This window comes from Pituophis catenifer, unplaced genomic scaffold (assembly GCF_029215685.1).
Source record: "Pituophis catenifer annectens isolate HBS135680 unplaced genomic scaffold, rPitCat1.0.hap2 SCAF_3, whole genome shotgun sequence".
Classification (NCBI taxonomy): domain Eukaryota; kingdom Metazoa; phylum Chordata; class Lepidosauria; order Squamata; family Colubridae; genus Pituophis; species Pituophis catenifer.
In genome coordinates this window covers 55,979,550-55,997,225 of record NW_027256883.1, presented here as the reverse complement: position 1 = coordinate 55,997,225, position 17,676 = coordinate 55,979,550, and the positions used below count along the sequence as shown (strand labels likewise).

The following is a 17,676-nucleotide window of genomic DNA, read 5'->3' as shown; positions in this document are numbered from 1 at the left end:
CTCTCAGTGACAGGAAATTTCTCCTGAATTCTAGGTTGGATCTCACTTTGCTAAGCTTCCATCTGTTGCCTCTTGTCTTGTTCTCAGGTGCTTTGCATAATAGGTTTACTTCTCTCCTATGAGACAGCCCCTCAAATATTGGAAGACTTCCAACATGTCACCCATAGTGCTTCTCTTCATTAGACTAGACATTCCCAGTTTCCACAATCATTCATCATATGGTTTAGCCTCTAGTCCCCTAAGCATCTTTGTTGCTCTTCTCTGCACTCTTTCTAGAGTTTCAACATGTTTTTTGTATCATGCTGACCAAAACCGGACACAATATTCTAAGTGTAGACTTAACAATGTAGTATAAAGCAGTACTAACGCTTCACGTGATCTTGATACTATCCCTTTGTATAAATATGGTATCTATCTGTAGGTCATATATATCAAGCTACCTCACAATCTTGGGCAAAAGATGTGGCTGCTTTAAAGAGTCATGGACATTCATATTTTCTTGTGCTCTGAATCTTTTGGAATCCCATCTGAAGGGATACAAATCCCTATCATTCTTCTTTAAAATGCTTCAGAGCACATTAGGAATTTCAGCAACTGCTCCCTGATTTGATTTTTGCATTTTTTTAGCTGCCTATAAGAATAGGCTTGACCAGTTCATGTGTCTGTATAAATTAAATTTAGGTAAGCATCAAGCCATTTGCTTCAGAAATGCTCATATAAGAACATGCTCCAAATCTCTCCATTCTATGGAGTTCATAATATGTGAACATGTCTATGTTCACATATTATGAACTCCATTCATAATGTCTCCATTCTATGGAGTTCATAATATGTGAATATGTCAAAATGTTTTTGCTACAAGAGCTGTAGCTGTAATTAAGCTGTTTTCAAAACTGGTCCTTGTTCAAGAAAAGAGAGGGAGGGGGGGAAGAGACAAAGAGAAAAAAATAAAGTATTAAAATAAAGCACTATTCTACTTCAATCCATGTCTTATTTTCTAATAACATCTAAAATATAAATATTGCCTGAACCATAAAAGTCATATTCTAAGAAATCCTACATTAAAAAAAAACCCCACCCCAATATTATTTTAATGAACTGCAGCAGTCATCCTTCAAGTTTGGCACACCTGAACCGGTATAGAAATGATGTGTTATGAAGTGACCTCCCAGGAGGAAAATGCTTATGTAGGTTGTGAGGATCTGAAGACAGAATTGGTGCTAATCATATCATGCTGCTTAACATATGAAAGAAATGTAAAAGAGTCCTTTTCTGTGATTCCACAGCAGTAAAGAGGTAGGGAATTTGATAGAAGGAGCAGGTTTGTTTAAATTGCTGAAGCACATAGAACAGATGACCTTGAAAAACTCCAACTTCCATTAGAGACACTCCTGGCTGCATCTATAGTCTCCTTTGAAAATTCAAAGTACAAACATTTTATTCAAAAACCTTAGACATTGTAATGGCTCAGAAGAACAATGACAGCCATGTGTCCTTGTAGCAGTGTTCCTCTTGGAGAGATGAATGGCGAGCTCAATTGCTTTACTATAATTTCTCTATTTCCATGCTTCATTTCCTTCATGTAGCTGAGACTGGAGGAAAAAACAGCATGTTCCCAAGCATCTAACACCACAATGCATATAACAAACGTGAATGTAAATAGAGATTAGAACTCCAAAATGAACATACCTCTCTACATGTCAACATTTTATTTTTTAAAAAATGGAAAAAAAACGTTCTCCTGTATGAATCAGAAGACATAATATTAATATTAATAATAATCAATATATAGACAGCAACTTTTTCCCCATACCTACATAGGCATCACAAAACTGTGAGAATCACTTTCCATCTTTTTCAACTGACATTTCCTGCAAACATTTGTAATAAGGCAATGGCATATTTTGGGGATTTTCAGAATAGGAACTGTAGTCTATTTTCAGAATTACCCAGATATTTACAAATATATTTTTTGGACTTAGTAGCCTTTCAAACAAATAGAAGTCACTGTGTTGGATTGTTTTGAGCCAGCAACTTGCATGCAACACTGCAAATGAAAGATGAATCCTTGCATTAATAGTATACAATATATTGTAATACTATTTTAAATGGTAAATGAACTTTTTCCCCTTTCTTCCACTAAGCAGAGACTCTGAAGTCTCAACCCAGCAAAACTCAGAAGGCATCTACAGGGTATCATTGGCTCATTGAGGTCACAGTGCAGTACTTACTCTTAGAGGTTAATTGCCTCTGCAGGTATATGAGATATGAGGGTTGCTATCTATTTGTATATGGCCAAGCATCTTAATTTTACCAAAAATGCCATTTGATGTTCACTATTTGTTGTTCAGTGCAGTTCCTTGGGCAATTTTCTAATGAAGATAAGCTTCACCGAGTCAAAGAAAAAGAAAAGGAAAGGGGGGAAAAAAAACCAAGTTTAAAAAAAGATGGAGAAATATTTACAGATTTTTCTTAGTCCAGATACTGAGTTTCTCTTTCCTTTTTCCTTTAGTGCATTGTCATAAAAAAGTTCAAAGGCTATGAATACAAATTTTCTGGTCCAGTTCCATACATATCTGCAAGCCGTTTGAAACGAGGCCCCCAGTCACTGAGGTAATCATAATTCTGATCAGAGTTTGAACTGACCGAATCTAAAGAGCTGAGTGACTCAGCCACTGAACCGTTTCCCTCAAATGCATATGTCTGCAGGGAATCATATGGTGGAGCGCAGGGATCCACATCAGCTTCTTTTAGCCTTTCCCAAATAAATTCCCGAAAAATAACATTATCGGGGATGCTTTTAAAAGATGGTCTGCTCAAGAACTGGATCTCTGGAGTCACATCCCTCCTGATCTTGGTATCACGAATGACATTGAGGTTCCTCAGGGCAGCCATATCAAATGCCTCGGTGTCTTCCTCTCCACCTCCTTCATCATCGTATCGGACTATATTTTCCCTGATATCTCTCTCTTCGTCTAAAATAAGAGGCTCTTTTTTCCGTCTCCTCATTGTAACAATCAGCAGGACAAGCACTGCAATGGAAAAAGTAAAGCTTTAAGCAAAGTTGAATCAAGCTAATCCCCAATTCATTACATTTTCCATTCAGAGTAAAACTATTTGTAAATTATGCAACATAAACAAATTTCGGATGGTTACGTAATAAGGTTTGTTTGGGATTCCTTTTAGGGAAAAAATAGCTCCTTAAGGTGGCTTTAAATGCTTTTAGACATTAAAGAATCTATTACTATGTTCATTATGATTTAATGTCATCATATGTATTGTTTATTTGGTACAGAATGCTAAAACATATGTTCTAAAGCAAATTCAAGTAGAAAATTACAACCTCTTAGCCATTAAATATAGAGACCTTTTTCTGAACTCTTAATTGCCCGACTGATAAAAGCACTTTTATAAACTCTCTATGTGCTTTAACTGTCAGGGTTTGGGAAGTAAACTCCATTATTGAAGTGTTTGAGTACAGATTATTGATAAAGTATTTGATCCTTAATTGGAAAATTCAGAGTTATTAAATAATAGCTACCACAAGTTGTGGTTCATGCATTAAAAGCATTATAAAACAGAGCACTTTGCTTTAACATGCAAAATACCTATCACGGATCTGTGATAGGTATTTTGCAGTAAGAAACCAAAGAGATGTTGATATTTATTGGCCCAGATCACTTTCTTAGATAACAATGTTTTTTGACATTTCTAACATTGAAGATAATTTCTTGGTGGATTGATTGATTGATTGATTGATTATTTATTTATTATTTGTATTTCTATGCCACCCAACTCTCCGAGGACTCTGGGCAGCTTACAACAAAGACAATATAAACAATATACAATAAGAGACGTTAAAAAAACCCATACACACTGCTCATGGCCATATCTCGCAAGATCGCAGCAGCGAGATCAACAGCCCCAAGCCTGCCGGAAAAGCCAGGTTTTCACCATTTTCTGGAAAGCCAGTAAGGTAGGAGGAGTCCGGGCCTCAGGAGGTAGCTGATTCCAGAGAGCCGGGGCAGCCACAGAGAAGGCCCTCCTCCACGGACCTGCCAGCCAACATTGTTTAGCTGACGGGACCCAGAGGAGGCCAACTCTGTGGGATCTTACCGGTCATTGGGAACTATGTGGTAGAAGATGGTCTCGAAGATAGACGGTCTTTAGAGATAGAATAGCAATAGCTCTTAGACTTATATACCACTTCATAATGCTTTGCAGCCCTCTCTAAGCAGTTTATAGAGTTTACAGTCTGTTGCCCCCAACAATCTGGGTCCTCATTTTACCGACCTCAGAAGGATGGAAAGCTGAGTCAACCTTTAGCGTGGTGAGATTCGATCTGCCAAACTGCTGGCAGCCAGTGATCAGCAGAAGTAGTACTGCACTCTAACCACTGAGTCACCGCGGCTCTTTAGTCTTTATTTTAGGATATTCACAGAATTACCGAAAAGACTTAAATACTTAGTCTGTATATACGCATTTAATTATTTGCAGGTGATATTAAGAACCAGCAAAAACATAATCCAATCACACCACTCAAATTTCAAGTTATAAATATATTTATCTTTAAGGAAGACTTTTGCTAAAGATCTAGTTATACCATTATGCAAAATAAAAAACAAAACACATTAATTAATTAAATATTCCTAAACACAATCGACATATTAAGGAAATCCATGATAATCCAAATTGCACTGGGTTCTTTTTAATAATGACCTCTTGTGCTTTCACAATTATCATTATCACAATGTAAAATAGTGGCTCTTAATGTACAGTAGGTGCAAGCAACTGAAAAATTGATCTTAATATCTATACTATAATTACTATACTAAATACATTTTTTCCATAAAAGAACATGTCAATGGTTGTACAGAAAGAAAAGAAACCTGGAATAAAATAAAGACGATAGCTGGCACATATTTTCCATATGCGTTGGAAAATAAAAGGTTACTGTAGGAATTCATGGAGTAACTATATTATACAGGATAAGACTGATAAGATTCCAATTAGCCTTTAAGTTTTATAAAATAAAAAATGAAAAAATAATACATTTATAACATATTTCAAATCCAGTCCCCCAATGGACGCTGCTAGGCTTTTCTTTCTTTTAAAATTACTTTTGACTATTCTAAGTTACTAACTATGCCATGTAGCAAGCAGTTAATCTGTTCATTACGCCAGTGAAAATGTGTTTTCACACTGTGACATGTTCAGCAGACTTTATCTGGGGAGTTAAATACCTGCTAATAAGTGCAAAATATATGAAACTTAGTAGATTTATCTGCTGAGAGGTACAATAAAAAGCAAGATAAAAAGAATGTTTTATGCAGCTTTGCCTTGCACAGCTCATGATTGCTTGAAGCCAAACCAAAAAAAAAAAAAAAAAAAAAAAGTCCTTTGAAATGTTAAACAATTTAGCATATAAATGGCTTTAAGAGAATATTAATTTCTAATCACTTCAACTGCTCTTGCACAATAATTTTTAACCTCTATCTGAATAAAAGCTGTATGAACAGCCATGCAAAATCCATGGCAATGTTTGAAAAACTAGTCAATTTTGCTTCCAATGTACTAATTGCTGGATTTAAATGGGAACTATTATAGAACAGAGTTATAAAATTAACAATGATGACATATTTGGAAAAAAAAATAGTATCAGCCAACACTAGTTTTAAAATAAGATACAGCTATTTTAGAGGGTTTTTTAGCAGAAAGGTGACAAAGAGTTTGTGGTACTTTAAAGGCTAACAGTTACATTAATCGTCGTTTCTCACCTCTATATTCTTGCTAGTGGATTGTGATCTTATGTTTAGCTTGTATAAAAATAAATGTGTAAGCTTTTATTTACTTTTATTTTATATACTATGGGATTCTTATTAGTATTAGCTAAACAAATAATGAAATTCATAGACAAAATTGTTCATTATTTTCATCGTACAAAATTCAGAACAAAATATTCCAAATTTGTTTTTGGCTAATTTACAGATTATTTGAGACCTGTCTTCATCAAAACAAAGGAAGAAGGAATCTGAATGATAAATATATGTTATAATCTAATCTAATCTCCAGCTTTTATTTATCTGAATTTAAGGGCACAAGAGCTTGCTTGAAAGGATACCCATAGTCCAAGAGGACAGGGAGGAAACCTTATCTCCAATCTTCCACCTTTGTTCAAATAAATGCAACAACAGGATAGCAGTTATGCAGTAAAAGTTGCTTTTTCCAAGTCAGGAACATATCCCGTAAGGAGGCCAATTTAATGTGGGTACTTATTGCTGAGTACTATGTGTGAAAAATGGTCATACATCATTGTTTTCAGTGCTGTTGTAACTTTGGTCACTAAATGAACCATTGTAGATTAAGGACTGTCTGTTGTTAACACATTCACAAATATTAAAGGCTTAAGAAACTCATTGAAGCTTTAATTCTAAATGGTAGTCAGTCCAAGCCTGGTTTTTCTTAGATTTCTGGATCAACAATTCCCGTCATCTGAAGCAATGTTGGCCAATTGATAGGAATTCACTAGTCCAACTCACTGAAGCATGTTCTGAATGGAAGTTGTAGATGTTATTGAAGTCTAACTGCATAATGGTATTCCCTATATGATTAGCATATATGCTACCTCCACTGGTTTAATATGAATATGCCAACTTTGTAAATCATTTTAAATGCTGCAAGAGTGGAAAACTTTTCTCTGCTATTGTAACATTGTTTCCCACAAAATACAGCTTTGACTTGTAGCTACTGTAGCTACCGAAAATCATTTCTTCATTTCTATTTATTACTTTTTAGTTTAATTTATACAGGTTTTTTTTTAAAAAAAAAAAAACATTGCAACAAAGCTTTTATTGATTGTTCAATAAAATGCAGGTTCTGGATGTGAATGATTGGTTTATTTTAGATTTATATAAGCATGCATTTATTTTTTACTGACATAGTTTTATGCCAATAGAAGAGAATATTTATAGTTCAGGGCTGAACTGTGGAGTTCCTTGTGCTCTTTGAACTTGGTTGTTTCCTTATAAATTAAATACAAGCAACCTAAAAGGTTTATGCAGAACTGCAAAAAGTCATCACACTGTCTTTAAAAAAAACCCAAAATCTAATAAGATGTTCTTTCAAACTTTGAGGCCAAAAAGGTAACAACTATAGCACAAAACTAGGGAGAAAAAAATTAAACTTACTTCTTACAATACAGCCCCTTGTATTGTAATACAATGACCTTTGTTCTCAGAAACCATTAAGTTCAGTCCATAGCCACTAAAATTTACTTATCCCTGATCTGAAAAAGAACTTAACATGACCCTCTGCAAATCAGGTATTCTATGTGAAACACTGATGCAGATCTGGAAAGTAGGTCAACTAGACTGCACCATGTTCAAATATCATAAAACTTGGTGAGAAGAAAGTATGGAAAAAGAGAATTATTGGTATGCACAAAATTATAACTAGAATATTAAGCAGTTATTATAAAAACAACGTTATAACTACAATATTAAGCAGTTATTATTATTAAGCTTCTTTGATATTAACTGAAAAAAATACACTGCAATTGCGATATTATTCTCAGAGGCATTAAATATTTTCTTCATTTCTCTTTTCTCTTCATTTACAGTGTAAATGAAATGACACACATTATAACAATTTTCATTTGATTTTGCAAATTACAAAATTTAGTTTTAGGAGTTTACTTATGTTTTATTTGACCCCAGGCAAATAATGTAAAATCAGATTTCCATCTTGACTTACAGGTAAAGTTTTCAACTACAATTACACAATTACACTGTGTAATATAAGTTTATGGCAAATTTTGAAACCTGGAGTCGTTCCACTATGCTGGATTTGCATGGCAGTAACATAAGCAAGAATACTTTGAATGATGCCGGAATTGTTTGAAACTTTGGATTTAATCTTTATTCTATATCTAATAAGTTATATTGTCTCCAATATAACTTGGAGTTTTCAGCAAAGTTGAATCTGTCTTCAAATCTGCTTTAGTGCCAGTTGCAATTCTAGAGCTCCTAGATTTAATATATCAATTATGAAATGTGTTTGTGAGCTTTAATAAGGAAAAAGGGCCATCTGAGAGTCTTTTCTTTTATTCAGCACAATAATTACAGTGCTCGGTAAAGTACTGTCATCTTAACTTTTACACCTAATATTTTTGGTGGAAACTGTTTTTAAGAACCTGTACTATAGGAAAACAGAAAGTTAGAAAACTGAAAGTTAGAAACACTTAGAAAGCTAGCACACTTAGGAAAAAAGAGTTTCAAGTCTGAAACTCTTGTTAACCAAACAAAAGCAAGAGTTATAATGAGATCTGAATTTGGCACAACATCTGTTGAGAGTTAATTCTACAGAGTCAGTGAGCAACCAGATCAAAATAAACCTTATCACTGTAAAAAGAAGGGACAAAAAGGAGCAAATAAATTCCAGCAAAGATAAGGAGCATGTTCTCTATCATTTAGGGTGGAGATAAAAATTAAATGTAAAAAGATTTTATTCCTGTATTTATAAATAAGGCTAGTTCCATAATTAATAGTAAATTGGTATATTGTCTTTCTACTTCTTTCTACTTCCTTCAATAAACATTACTTATCCTTGGATTTTCCTATGGATTTATCTAATTAGTTCCAGTCCAGCTACCAGATAAAGCCTGAAAGAACCTAGTGGTGAATACATGTCATTTTCTTAGCATAGTTTTATATTTTACTACATGGGCAATTTTTGACAACCAGGAAGAAGTAGCGATCTCAATGAAGAAATAGGCATATCAAAATAATAATAATGTTACTGTTTTCTCATCAAGTTCTTTTCCAGCTTATCTGAATTGCTATGCTTGAGAAAATAATGTATTTTTAAATATTCCTGTAAATCTATAAGTGAATTTCTTCCATTCCATATATAATTGTTTTGTTTAGGAAATAATTTTGAGCAAGCAGAATTCTATAATGCCCTTTGACATGGGGAGCATTATGGAAATAGATCATAGAGATGGTGATTGGAAGTTTCTAGTCTGACTAATTGTATGCAATGTGATAGGGCTGTGGAAAGTTTCAGTTCAAAGTTTATTATATAAATGGGAATTATTTCCTAAGTAGATAATGCAAAATGTACTCCAGTAAAATAGGAATTTTAGATTAACTTTGGACAAACTCTATTTATCCAGAAATATCCTAAGCAAAGCCATAATTACAAAATAAATAAAACACTGGACAATAACTGAACAAACATACATTACTACAGTTCAGAGCTCACTGTCTACACTTAAGAGAATGTAACCCATCTTAGTGTTCCCTGAATATATTGCTAACATAATTTAGTTCTATGTGGTCTGTTTTTTTTAAAAAAGAATGGACTACACATTTTGAGTCTAAAATTTGTACATTCACATAGATCCCAAATAAACTAATCTGTGATCAGACATAATGGTTTTGTAACAATCATAGATTTTGTTCCCTTTTTTATCAGATAAAATAAGACTGCATGTTATATGCTGTGTAAAATGGCCTGATAAGAATTCTGGCTTCTTTCAAATTCAGTTCACATTGTTGTGTCTGTCTTTTAAATGTTCAACTGGCTGCAGGATATATGAAAAAATGTTTCCTCCCATTATAGAATTTCCACCCAAGGTCATCAGATATCATTACCATCAAAACTTGTGAAATATTATTCCATCAATTTAAACACAATAACACCACTGCCTGCCTGATTTTTGATAAGGCTAAGATTTATTGCTATTTATTTTTGTAATTATGCATCTTTATTTCTTCTTTTAACTGTTAGCCAACCTGAATTATCACTCCAAAAACACACCAAATAAGTTAATTTTTTTAAAAAATCAGACATTACAGGAAATAAATGTTATAAACATCTCAAGATATCCGATGCAACCACATCTATTGATGTTAAGCAAATCTGGACCTTTATATCAGATGATATACAAATTAAAATCTATTTTTAGATCCTATATGTCTTGCAATAAAAAGGCAATAATTAAGAAATGAAAATAACAGTATTCCACATATTTTGAAAGAGGATTGTTCCCTTCAGTGAAGAAACCACATACCTAGCAGTGTCAACACGCAGGCCAGGATTGCTATGAGTGCTCCAGTACTAAGTCCAGCTGGCAAGATGTAGGCCTCTGCATTACATGTTTGGGCAATACCATCTGCATCGCAGTCACAGACTCGAATCGTGAGTGTATTGGTGCTACTCAGGGAAGGTGAGCCACTGTCTACAATGAATATTGGCAAATAATAAACGGACTGTTCTTGCCTTCGAAAGCCATTTCGTCTGGTGAGTATAGATGCTGTATTGTCTAGATCAAGGAAAAGACAAAAGGGAAACAACATTTTCTTAAAGAAAAAAAATCTGTTTTTTTAGATTAATTTTTTAGATTAATTAAAGTTAATTTAAAATTAACTTTAATTTTAAGTATCTTAGCTTGGCAATATAAATAAATATGCCTCATAATTTGAAAGTACAAAACACAGTCCCTGGAAGTTAGCATAAAGACTGCAATGGCCCTTTGTAAATAGTTAATAAAAAGATTTATTACTAATCTCTCATTCTTATTTGCTAATTGAACTATGACAAACCTCCCACTTTTCCTGATGGCAGACTTGAAATTCTAGGTATTAATGCAACAGCACAAGAAAGACAATAGAAAAGGTTAAAAGTTCTTGCTTCAACTGTGCTAAGGATAGTGAAAAAGTGTCCTTAGATTCATTGTTAAAATACAATTCCCAGCAACCCCAGCCAGTTAATGGTTGGATGCTGCAAGCTGTAATTCAGTAATACCCAGAGAGCCATAATTTCTATCCGTGACTTATGCCCATTATAATTGGCCTAACTGAGATACAGTTCCACTCTACCACGTTCAAATAAAACCTCTTGAATTTTATTCTTGGGTCCTAATATCAGATGGAAGTATGTAAGTCATGGGTCATGACATATATTTTGCCACTTGTTGCCTCCTGGCCCCGGTGGAGACCTATGGTTCGTGTTCCTTTTTTTAGAAATGCAGGGACTATACATATAAACTGTAGAATTCATGTATGAAGAATAGTGAAGAGATGTATCACTCAGGAAAATTGTATATTCTCCAAAGATCATCCCAGTGTCCAGTTAAGAGTTCATTATGCCACTCTTTAGGATTTGGACAGATGTATTACACAGAATATTTGGAACAATTGCTGTTAAGTTAATTTGAGTCATTTTGCATGGTCTATTCAGGAATGTTCTCCAGGTGGTTTGATCCAATTCATAAATTATATTGCAATTATACTGTCAGATATGAGTAAATAGAGGCAGAACAAATAATCATTTTCTTCCCTTGCTTCATCTTGTCTTCAGTGTTATGGAATTGATCCTCTTCAAGCAGACCACTATATTTGCAAAAATTATTCTTGGCTGTCCACTTAGATGCTAGATCCAAGAGACTGAAGTTAGAGCTCTTACACGGAACTAATTTTAAAAACTAACTTTCAGGCAGGAGGCCCAGAAACACCCAGTACCAACAAATATAGGCAAAGTAAAAGGAGTTTTAACAAAGCTGCCAGCCTTTGGCACCATTAAAATTAAAAAGAATCAATTAAAAAGCTTTTGTTTACTGTGGAAACCAGATTCTTTCACCGATGAAACCTGATTTTGAAGGGAAAGTTGCCCATTGATATGAAAAGCATTACCTATTGTTGGTAAGTTGCCTGTGGTTAACAAAGCAGTACATAATAGCTTCCTTTTTTCTTTTTTCTACTGTTGTCCCTGCTATCCTGGGTTTTGGTGGCAGAGATCTCCCTTAACAGTTTTGGCAGGAATGTTATATTTGTTTAATATGGGAGAATATACCCGGTAGTGTAAGAAGCAAGAGTAAGCATAAACTGTTCATAGTAAAAGGACTAAGTAGTAATCACAACTGCAATGCTAAATTGGCAATGAAATAATAATAGTAGCCTCAACCATCTCCCTATTGTTCTCTAGCGATTATCCCCAACTGATCCCTTCTCTGTAAAAATAATAATAAAAAGGGAAGGGATTGGCTTTTTTTATGATCCCCTTCTCGAATGATCTCCAAAATGGGTTGCTACTAATTTAAATAATACTCCCGAGTCTTTGCTTAGGGAGAAAGCTTGCATGCGGAAATACTATGCAAAGACAACTGAGGCTGAAAAAAATGTTTTATATATAACTTTCAAATTAGTTGATCCCAAGTTTTTTTTTTCTGACTGCTCTTAGACCTTACAATTGTAATCAAGTCATAACATAAGATCAAAGTAATTCTGGCTTTCTTCTTAGCATCCCCCCACCCATGGAAAAAAAATTAACTGAAAGCAAGACACATTTACTGTAATCATACCCTTATGTGACTTGGACTAAAAATAAACTCTTATTCCCTCTTTAGAATAATCAAGTGAAAATCACTTGATCTTGCCTGCTGGCATAAGGCCGTGTTATTAAAGCACGCATATGCACAAAACACAATCAACCAACCAACCAAAACCTTAAATACTTTATAAAACAAATCTATTTATAAGCCCATCTTCTTTTCTTCATATTGTGGGCAAGTTAAAAGCTGCCAAGGAAGAAAATGCAGATTGGATTTTGGACAGTAGTCAACGCCTTGTTTTTAAGGAATGTTCCAGTAGTGTTAAAAAGTTTTCCTCTTCAAGAATTCTGCCTTAGATCTGCAGTGCTGGACTATTGTCCTAAATCCAAAGTTCCTTCTTGGTTAGGTTAGAGCAAAGTGGAAGGATAGCAAATGCAAAGATTCAGGATGATAGGGATTATGTGATAGGCAGTAGGAATGCCAGAGAGGAATGAGTAGGAATGAGAGAAATTCCATAAATTGCCCTCCCTGTTGTCCTGTAATTGACCATGTAGGGTGGAAAAGCAACCATTACTGCCCTGCTAGACATATGTCAACTTTTAATTATGTGAATCACAGCATATTTCTGGTTGTTAGTGAGATTTAGGATTGGGAGGGACTCAGTGGTGAAATCCTCTGTGGTTTGCCACTGGTTCGCTGCCTGCACATGTGTGGTGCGTGCCAAATGCACGTTCAGTGCATGCGCATGTGCAGTACATGCCAAATGCACACTCTGTGCACGCACATGCACAGTGCATGCCAAACATATGCTCTATGAGCGTGCATGTGCATTGCATGCCAAATGCACATTCTGTGCATGTGCCTGCGCAGTGCGTGCCTAATGCATGCTCTGCATGTGCATGCTCTGCGCACAGTGCGTGCCAAACATACACTTTGCATGGAAAAAGGATGCTTTACAAGGTAAGTAGAACAACGAGGGGGGGGAAGCAGCTGTGCCGCGTGGTTTAAATTCACTAGAATGCAGGATTTCCTGCTTTCTAATGAATATAAATCGCATAGCACAGCTGATTGTCGGAAATACCGGTTTGGATGAACCGGGTTTTTTTTTCACTACTGGTTCACTCGAATTGGTGAGAACCAGTAGGATTTCACCACTGGAGGGACTATTGGCCATGGTTCCACTTATTTCATGAGCAGGCAAGTCTGTTAGTTGTTGCAGGAAGGGGAAAGGTTAATCCCAGGGAAGGTCAATATGAGGTTCCCAGGGCTCATTTCTCTTCCTCATCTACATGGATGAGATGATCTGTTGGGATGGAGTGAGGTATCATCAATATATTGATGATATGCTGTTGAATCAGATTTATACAGGGTCAGATTCAACCAAAGCAAGACAGAGTGGTAGTTGGTTCAGGATACTATGTCCAGGAGAACAAGTAGTTGTGGTCTTATCTAGAAAAGTACAGACTAAAGAAGGACACTTATGCCCTTGCTACTTGCATTTGTACTACTGCAATTTACTCAACATGGGACAGCCCCTGAAAACCACAAAGAAACTTTAGCTAGTACCAAATACAGCCATTCTTGTACTTAATGATATTATGAACACCCTGGTGTTATGGTTTGTTTCAAAGATTCAGTTCAAGGTCCTGGTCATTGCCAATAAAATGCTATATGAACGCATACTTGCCATTCATGGTTTATGTTTGAAATGTGAAATGGCTTTTTAAACCAATATAGTACATAATCAATATTTAATAAGCTCGACAAAATACATTGTCGTCACAAATCTGAGTATGTTCAAATTAAAATTTAAGAAATCAATCTATGTAGTCAGAAGAACATCCTTCAGAAGATTTATTCATTAATGTGAAAATATATCTCAAAAATTAAAATGAGTGCAAATGAATTAGAAATGCAAATTTTGAATATTCATTTGTCCTTCACACAAAAATTGCACTGATATCTATTTAAAGAACTGCATTTGGAATCTAATAATAAAATGACACCTGATTTATATTTGAAAACTACTCTTTAAAATGATACATAAATCAAAGAAATATTACACTGAACTGATTTTCAGTCTTCAGGATCAGGGCTAAGCAGATATAAGAACAATTAATTTTGATAATGGAACATATCTAAGCCTTTCAAATGAGGTCATAGCAAAGATTTCAGTTTAGATATGAAAATAGGTAACAAATTTAACAGATAATGGATTTTTTTAAAAAAAAAACTGCCAGTTTTAACATTTTAAAACTAAATATGTCTTATTTTTGGAAGACTTTGTATTATAGTAGGTATTTATTTTTTAACTATAATTCTCAGGTTGTGGATTGTAAAACTGCATATGTTAGGATATTTTCTAAAAATAAACACAGTCTTCTACCAACAAATAAACTGCACATATGGAATATATACATCCTTGGTCTTATACGGTCAATGTGTTGAGCAGAAGATTTTAGTGCTGGGCTGAACATAATCCTATAACCAGATCCAAAGCATTGCCTAAAATTAGTGATGTTTTCCTTCTATTTTAAGGGAAGGATGGGGACATATCCAAAAGCCATAGCTAACCCTTAAACAAGTTATTTTCAAAAAATGTTGAGTGGGGCCCCTCATCACCCAAAACATGTCCATCTTTAAGGCAGAAAATGAACAGGTTGTCTAGTTTGAAGCACAACTTCAGGTTGTCTGAAGTCTCAAAACAGAAGTATAACTGACATGGAATATCTAATACCAATGGAAGAATTGACAGGGAAAGTTCACTGAGATGGATCAAAAGGCCAGTGCAATAACATAGTACAATAGAGCAAGAAATTTATACAGTATAAGCAAAAGGGAAAAGGAACGCCTGCAATCTTTGATAGGGTGGTAACCAAACCTGGAAACCAAACCCTGGAATCAATTGTAAAGCACAAGAATTTTTCTCCTTCTTTATATCATTTACAGGCCAAGAACCAATATGTTTCTGGAGAATGAGTTAATCACATTCTGTTACCGATAGCTGCCTCATGGCTGAGACAAAATGTTTCCTCTAGGATTTTTCTTCATAAAACAATAAAACAAGATTAAAACTTTGCAAAACAATACTAATCTGTACCCATCAGGAATATAGGATTATTTTCAGGAGACTGAAATGCCATTAACAGCCAGAAATGTGGGGGTTTTAGCTTTTGCCTTCAATTTATGATCAATGTGACACATATATTGCAAGTGATACGTGGGAAATTATTTTGTCACAAGTTTTTAAAAAAATATTTCTGTATTTCTGGAGTCTATAAATGAAAACAATTTGGTTAGTGATTAAGACACCTGGCTAGAAACCAAGACACCGTGAGTTCTAGTTCTGCCATAGGCACAGAAGCCAGGTAGGTGACTGGGTTAGTCAATCTCTCTCAGCCTAACTTAACTCATAGGGGTGTTGTTGTGGGGAAAATAGGAGGAGGAAGGAGTATTAGTATGTTCGCTGCCTTGAATTATTTGCAGGATATTTTTTTTTAAAAAAATATACATCTAAATCTGAAGCCCAGTAATGTTAATGCTCCTGAAGTATAATTTTATTTAGGAAAAAAAAGTAAGAAAAAAGTGAAAATAATTAGTTTAACAAAGGATTTGAAGTCCATCTGTTTGGCTCATAGATTGAAAGGATTTAACTAACACCCTTTTTTTCCTTGACAGATGATCTATAGATAAGAAATTACTATGGGGTCTGATTGCTTTTAATTAATGTTTTTCTTGACAAAGAATTTACTCTAGGTGACAGTCAGTGTTGCTTGTCTGAAGAAATTAGAGTGGTAGCATGTTTGTTCTGAAATGTCCTTAGGCTAGAACTGTGATTGATACCTTACCTTTGTTATCTTGTAATGTGAAGTTGTGGTTGTTTGTTGCATCTCCTGCCAAACTGAAGGAAAACTGATGACCATTAGGTGGGTCATCTCTGTCAATGGCACTGATTCTTTGAATGATCTAAGGAGGGAAAAATGTCATCTTCATATCAGATTTTAGTTTGTTTTCATTACAATGTAATTATTTTGTATTAAGAATACATAATTACTCATAGAGAAAGTTTAAATATTAATATGACCTGAAATCTGTTTATTAAAAGTACTTTTCAGAATGTATATTGAAGTATTTTTCCAAACAGTTCTCCTTGCTGGAAAATAACATGATAGAAAAGAGAGGCACTATTCAATTAATCTCTTGCTAAAACATAATATATAAGTAGAATAAATTTCACTTCCTCAGGCAGAATTTATTTCTTGAAATTGGCTCCAAGTGGGGGATTTTTTACAGCAGGTTTTTTGGAACAAAAAAAAAATGTTTTGAAAGGGTTTCTAGAAAGAGGCAATTTCCATTTACATATAATTCTTGGGACAATGAAAATGATTAAAAAAATACTGTTGTTTACTTCCTCTTCTACCACTCTGGGTGTCAAGGGAAAAAAATATTGTTAATTTATAAATTTAACTTCAGATGAATTGAACAGAAATTATAAGGCTGTTTCAATTCATACTATATCACACATTTTAATGTTGCTATTGCAATGTGTATTCTGGGCCCGTTTAATGCTTTTGGGTGGGGAGAGTATTTTCCTGAAAATACTTCCAAATTAAATTCACATTGTTTTGGGCAATGTTATCATTTCAAAGCCCCAGAAAGTAGATTAAATTATTACTTTTAAAAGAAATAAATAGGGGAAATGATAGCTTTGATGGGTTCAGTGATTTTAATGAATTTTAAGAGAGAAAAAGTACTGTTGGCCAAAGAAATCTTTTCTAAAGAAGCTGCAAATGCTCCATCAAACTGAAAGCTTACGTTTTTGCCTAAAGGACTTAGCATAAACTCAAATGTTTGAACTTTGTTATCCTGACACTTACTTATTTTCCCAAGACGTAGTAACAGAGCTGATTCAAATGTATGTTGCAGACTGGCTTTTCCGCATGATAGGAGAACACCTTGAGACTCATTTATAGTCCTTAAAAGCCTTGGTGGAACCCCAGTGCCCCTCCAAAAATTCCATGCAAAGTGTATTTTTTAAGTAATAAAAGAAGCTATAAGTACATTATAAATAATAATAGCAATAATTAATTTAGTTCACTTAAAGATCAGTCAAGACCTGAAAAACATCAACCTTAAATGGAAGGATGTGGGGACTAGCAGTGGATCAAAAATTGTGGAGTATGCTTGTAGCCCCCTGTGCTTAGCACAGGATGTACCGACTATAAGAGGCACCAGAATATAAGACACACCTTAGTTTTTGGGAAGAAAAAGGAGAAAAAAGCTGATTGGCCGGTGGATCAGCCTCCTGGAATGCCCCCAATCAGCTATTACCAGAGATGAACTTT

The 17,676-nt window shown here is 34.6% G+C and overlaps 1 protein-coding gene across 1 annotated transcript in view; it reads right to left on the bottom strand.

Moving 5' to 3' along the window:
* Window positions 1-2,538: 2,538 nt before the first annotated feature.
* The window catches only part of CDH7 (cadherin 7), a 107,926-nt gene continuing 92,788 nt past the window's right edge, over window positions 2,539-17,676 (bottom strand). The window contains exons 9-11 of the mRNA XM_070942411.1: window positions 16,180-16,297; window positions 10,073-10,324; window positions 2,539-3,032 (exon numbers count right to left, since the gene is read on the bottom strand). Of these exons, the coding sequence (XP_070798512.1) occupies window positions 2,539-3,032; window positions 10,073-10,324; window positions 16,180-16,297 (864 nt within the window). The remainder of the gene's footprint in view (window positions 3,033-10,072; window positions 10,325-16,179; window positions 16,298-17,676) is intronic.